General features: G+C 36.8%; 1 protein-coding gene across 1 annotated transcript; it reads left to right on the forward strand.

The window, feature by feature from the left end:
* Positions 1-4172: 4172 nt before the first annotated feature.
* On the forward strand, positions 4173-4866 carry LOC149667640 (uncharacterized). Its single transcript, XM_089840904.1, has 2 exons — positions 4173-4179; positions 4286-4866. Exons 1-2 carry the CDS (start codon positions 4173-4175, stop codon positions 4864-4866), a joined length of 588 nt encoding a protein of 195 aa, XP_089697030.1.
* The last annotated feature ends 1146 nt before the right edge of the window (positions 4867-6012 follow it).

The following is a 6012-nucleotide window of genomic DNA, read 5'->3' on the forward strand; positions in this document are numbered from 1 at the left end:
GTATATTTGTGGAAGTTGGTACTAATGGTCGATGTCACGATAGCGCCACTTTCTCAAATTCTAAACTTTACCAAGCCGTTACCATTAATGAAGATCACCTACCAAGACCCGAACCTTTACCCGGCCGTCAAAAACCCGTGCCTTACGTCATTGTTGGGGATGAGGCATTTACTTTAAAAAAGAACGTTATGAGGCCTTTCTCCAAACACGAGCTGAACTTCCATAGGAGAGTCTTTAATTACAGGTTAATCACTACAACACTTTTTAAATCCTGGGACAAACACAGGGTCCATATTCCATGTTTTGTTATGTATTGTTTCTAAAATAGCGGGTAACTACACTCTCACAGAAAATAAAACTAAACTTTGATCATTATTCCTGCTAGTCTAAACGATATATTTCCTGAATTATCACATAAACAATAAACAATTAACAGCAATTATTTGATTTCTAGACTTTCAAGAGCAAGGAGGATATCAGAAAACTATTTTGGAATCCTTGCCAGTCGGTTTCGAATTTTGTTGGGCAGAATACAAGCTACGCCTGAGCATATTGAACAACTTGTGTTGTGCATATGCACACTGCATAACATTTTGAGAGACCAATCAATTTCTGAGGTTGATTGTGATCATAATGAGTTTGAAGATGAACGAAAGAAAATTAAACATAATGGGTCAAATCTAACTGCACTGGATCATCAAGGATCTCATGCGTCTAATGCTGCAAAAGCCGTTAGAAATGAATTCATGGAATATTTCTGTAACGAAGGTGCTTTTGATAAACAATGGACCAGATTATACGACTATTAATAAAATTATCACGTAAAAAATTATGAACGGTAGTTAGGAAACCAACATTTATTTATCCAACATAAAACTTTCATGTTTCTTTTCAAAAACCAGTTTCATTATTTCTAATTTCAATACATCTGCATCTTTTGGATTTAAAATCCTCATTTGCGTTGCCAGGAACGCTGCAAATATGTCATGCTCATCGTTTTCTACCTTGGGGGGTGATGACTTTAGACATTTCAGTGCTTCTTCCATAAATTCATTATGGAGTGGTCCATCATCTACCTTTCTTTTTCTTCGGAGAGTTTTCTGAATGAAAACGAGATTTACGAGCGTAGTTAGAACAAAGATAGGAATGAAATGAACTGCCGTCTCAAGTTTCACAAAGTTGCGCAACAGAATGGATCTACGGGGGTTCAACAGTAGCTTAAAAACCAAAGGACGTTAGCAGAGCTGTAAATAAGTATATTCTATTAGTGGGCAACAGAGGCCCCATGAGGGTGGGGAATTTTATTTTGCTTATAATTAGTTTCAATGCAAATTGGGTCCATAGGTCCGCGGCAAGGATGTGATTAATCAGGTTTCAGTTTGTGTGTAAGCTGGGAAGGAAAAGAGGTTTACTTGTTATGTCACGGAAGGGCTCTGGGGGTCAAGTCACCTCCGGAGGACACGGCGCAGTCGTCACCTATGGGAAGGCTCGCCAACTTGTGTCTAATTCCCTCCAACTTTGCCGCCTAGAAGCTTCCCTTAAAGTCGGTTTTCACTGGTCAAAAACTCCGCGGAATTGGATCTCTTTAGCGTTTTCTTCGAAGTAGTTTTCCGAGAATCTCGGCGTTTTTTGTCTGTTTTGCACGGAACCCGTTTTCTATTTTTCCGCGACGGGAGGACGGAAAGAAAAGTCGGCAGCCAATCAACGATGAAGACGTCATGGTCAGCTGATTGCTTTTTTTCTGACCACCTACCTGATTTATTTCGCGGCCATTACGCGACAGGTGTGGTAGCTGTGTTGGCTATGGCGAAAAAAATTAATTTAGAAAACTTTGTTAATGAAGTGCGTCTTTGTCAATATTTATTCGACAAATCAGATAAGTTCTACAAAGACACAAAAATGAAAGATAGTCGATGGAGGAATATAGGCTCGATGTTTAAAATCACTGGTACGATTTAAGCCTTGGTTATAGTATGTTGTCATTATTTAACTATAATCGCCGATATCTCATCGTATTTAGCGGATGAAGCACAGAAAAAATGGAAGTCTGTACGGGACAGATATTTGAAAGAAAAAAGGGTTTATGTCAAAAAGAAGAAGAGAGGATGTGGTCAAGATGAACTTGCATATCCAACTTGGTCCCTCTTCAAAACATTGGACAGTTTTCAGGCTCCGACAATCCAGCCTAGAATATAAGCTTTTTAAACTTCCGTTTAATAATTTATAAATTCTACTTCACTGGTTTCCCATGGTAACTATTCAATTGAAATAATTTTATGAATTTTTTTTATATATATATATAGATATATATATACATATTACATACATACAGCTATTAATATGCATAATAAACTTTAGGACTTTGAGTAATATTTGCAATGACAACAATGAACACACATATCAAGAAATGGACAAAACAGCTACGAATCTTTTTCTAAGCACCCAGAATTCTCCGTAAGTTTTCATAGATAAATTATGAACTGAAATGGTTAAAACGGTCAATGAAATTGAATATCAATGGCATTATCCACGTTATTCGGAACAGGACAATTTGGTCTCGCCGAATTGGTCTCGCCATTTCGGTCTCGTCGATTTGGTCGCGGGACTAATTGGTCTCACCGATTTGGTCTCGGGACTATTTGGTATCGTGATTATTTGGTCTCGGGTCTATTTGGTATCGGCACTATTTGGTCTCGGGACTGTTTGGTCTCGGGACTATTTGGTCTCGGGACTATTTGGTCTCGGGACTATTTGGTCTCGGGACTATTTGGTCTCGGGACTATTTGGTCTCGGGACTGTTTGGTCTCGGGGCTATTTGGTCTCGGGACTGTTTGGCCTCGGGACTGTTTGGCCTCGGGACTGTTTGGCCTTGGGACTGTTTGGTCTCGTGATTATTTGGTCACCTAATTAGTTGCCTTCTTTTCGAAAGCAATGGTCCCAATAATTCGTTGCCACTTTTTCCAAAACAATGGTTCTGATAATTCGTTGCCACCTTTTCCAAAATATTCTCCTATTAATTAGTTGCCACCTTTTCCAAAATATTCTCCTATTAATTAGTTGCCACCTTTTCCTAAATATTCTCCAATTAATTAGCTGCCACCTTTTCAAAACATTCTCCTACTAATTAGTTGCCACTTTTCCAAAACATTCTCCTACTAATTAGCTGCCACCTTTTCTAAAATATTCTCCTATTAATTAGCTGCCACCTTTTCCAATACATTCTCCTACTAATTATCTGCCACCTTTTCCAAAATATTCTCCTATTTATTAGCTGCCACCTTTTCCAAAATATTCTCCTACTAATTAGCTGCCACCTTTTCCAAAATATTCTCCTATTAATTAGCTGCCACCTTTTCCAAAACATTCTCCTATTAATTAGCTGCCACCTTTTCCAAAATATTCTCCTATTAATTAGCTGCCACCTTTTCCAAAATATTCTACTATTAATTAGCTGCCACCTTTTCCAAAATATTCTACTATTAATTAGCTGCCACCTTTTCCAAAATATTCTACTATTAATTAGCTGCCACCTTTTCCAAAACATTCTCCTACTAATAAGCTGCCACCTTTTCCAAAATATTCTCCTAATAGTTAGTTGCCGCCTATTCCAAAATATTCTCCAATTAATTAGCTGCCACCTTTTCCAAAATATTCTACTATTAATTAGCTGCCACCTTTTCCAAAATAATCTACTATTAATTAGCTGCCACCTTTTCCAAAACATTCTCCTACTAATAAGCTGCCACCTTTTCCAAAATATTCTCCTAATAGTTAGTTGCCGCCTATTCCAAAATATTCTCCAATTAATTAGCTGCCACCTTTTCCAAAATATTCTCCTATTAATTTCTGACACCTTTTCCAAATATTCCTATTATTGCTAATAAATTGTTCGTGATAAGAGGCGGGCTTTTATACTCATATAAATAATCTTCTTACCTCCAAACAAGGTTGGGTTGGATTAGGTCCCGAGACCCATTTGTCCCGAGACCCAATTATCTCGAGACCCATTTGTCCCGAGACCCATTTGTCCCATTCTCGAAAATTATCCTCAGAACTTACATGTTAAATCGTATTAAAATCTACAACTTTGTTTATAAATAATCGGTTATGGACCGATTTGTGGATAATGGATAGATAATGCCGAGCTCTAAATATAAATAGAGTGATAAAGAATGCATGGTATTTCTTGGGGAGGGGAGCTTTTAATTTATAGATTGGTGTATATAGAGCTGAGTCAAGCACTATGAAATTAAGGAAATACGTATTTTGTACTTTTTATCTTCAGTTTTAGAAGAATATTTCAAGGAACACACAATAGATAGAGAGTACATTGAAAGAAATGAAGAAAGTGATATTTACTACACGGGACTCCCAACCATAACAATAATAATGGGTACTTTTCAATTGCTATCTCAACAATTGCAACCAAGATTTACAGTAAAACTATCGTTGTTTCAAGAGTATCTAATCCTTCTCCTAAGACTTCGATTGGATTTGGATGTGCAAGATCTTGCATACAGATTTAACGTTTCCTCGTCTACTATATCCAAAGTCTTCGCTAAATGGCTTAATATTGCATATATCAGATTAAATCGTTTAATTAATTGGCCATCTAGAGACGAACTGTGTCTATCAATGCCCAATTGCTTTAAAGTGGCCTTTGGTAACAAAGTAGTTGTTATCATTGATTGCTTTGAGATTTTCATTGAAAGACCCTCGTCATTGGATGCAAGGGCAGAAACGTTTTCTCACTACACCATGAAATTTCTAATTGGGGTAACACCCCAAGGTTCTGTCTCGTTTATTTCAGACGCTTATGGAGGCCGCTTTTCTGATAAACATATTACTGAGGATTGCGATATTTAAAAGGAATTGGTACCGGGTGATGTAATTTTAGCCGATCGGGGATTTAATATTGCAGAATCTGTTGGGTTCTACTGCGCAGTGGTTGCTATACCTGCTTTTAGTAGAAGAAAGAAACAATTCAATCCAAATGATCTACACGAAACCCGAAAGATTGCTAATGTTCGCATTCATGTTTAAAGAGTAATAGGTCATACCCGAAAAAGTTTAGGATTCTCCAATCAACTATTCCAATTGATTATTTGTATAACGATGACCCAAATATGCCAACCAAATTAGATAAAATGTTTAGAGTGTGTTGTTGTTTAATTAATGTATGCAACTCTGTAGTCCCATTTGAATAAATCTCTGTAAATTAAATGGTAGTGGGAAAAAAATTTATCCTAAAAGTGACATTTTTTAAGCAAGCTTTATTTTCCTTTCATTTGGATTTTTGTTTGTTTTCTTTGCAGTCTCGACAATGCCAATATTTCGAACGTGGCGCTCTTTTTATTCGCAAGCAGTTATAATGAAACCGTTCTCGGGTGCAACTATTATCGTCACATGCAATCATTTTTCCTTCTTCTTCTTTACGGCAATAGCAGTAGATTGCTTTGGGAATGTTGTTGGGAGCTGTTGTAGGGGCTTGGGATCGGTTTTCGTTTTTTTTTTTTGAGAATATTGCTGAGAAAAGTCTTAGGAACGGTTTTATTGGCCTTGGGAATACTGTTAAGAGTGGTTTTAGTGGCCTTGAGAATATTGCTAGGAACCGTTTTATTGGGGTTAGGAATGGTTTTAGTGGCCTTCGGAATATTTAAATTTTGAGAAATACCTCGAATACCTTTACGAATAACATTTTTCGTGAAATATTGGTAAGCTATTTCAGGCAATATACATTTTTTAAAAAATTTTAACATTTATCAATTATACTTTTCTGTAGGTCTAAATCGGGTAGAATTCTTTCAATTTTGATATCCGTAGGGGCCTATATAACGAAATTACAGTATTGTTTATCACAGATGAGCATTTCAGTTTGCACTTGGTAATAGTAGGTGTGATTCGCGTCCAGGTTATAGGTCTTTGTTATTGCACAATATTTGAGACATGATGCTTTAGACTTTGCATACTCTTCAAATGCCTTATCTTTAGCCGTTTAGGGGTATTTTACTT

Source organism: Phalangium opilio, unplaced genomic scaffold (assembly GCF_054372755.1).
Source record: "Phalangium opilio isolate 3A_F unplaced genomic scaffold, DU_Popi_V2 ptg000056l_1, whole genome shotgun sequence".
Classification (NCBI taxonomy): domain Eukaryota; kingdom Metazoa; phylum Arthropoda; class Arachnida; order Opiliones; family Phalangiidae; genus Phalangium; species Phalangium opilio.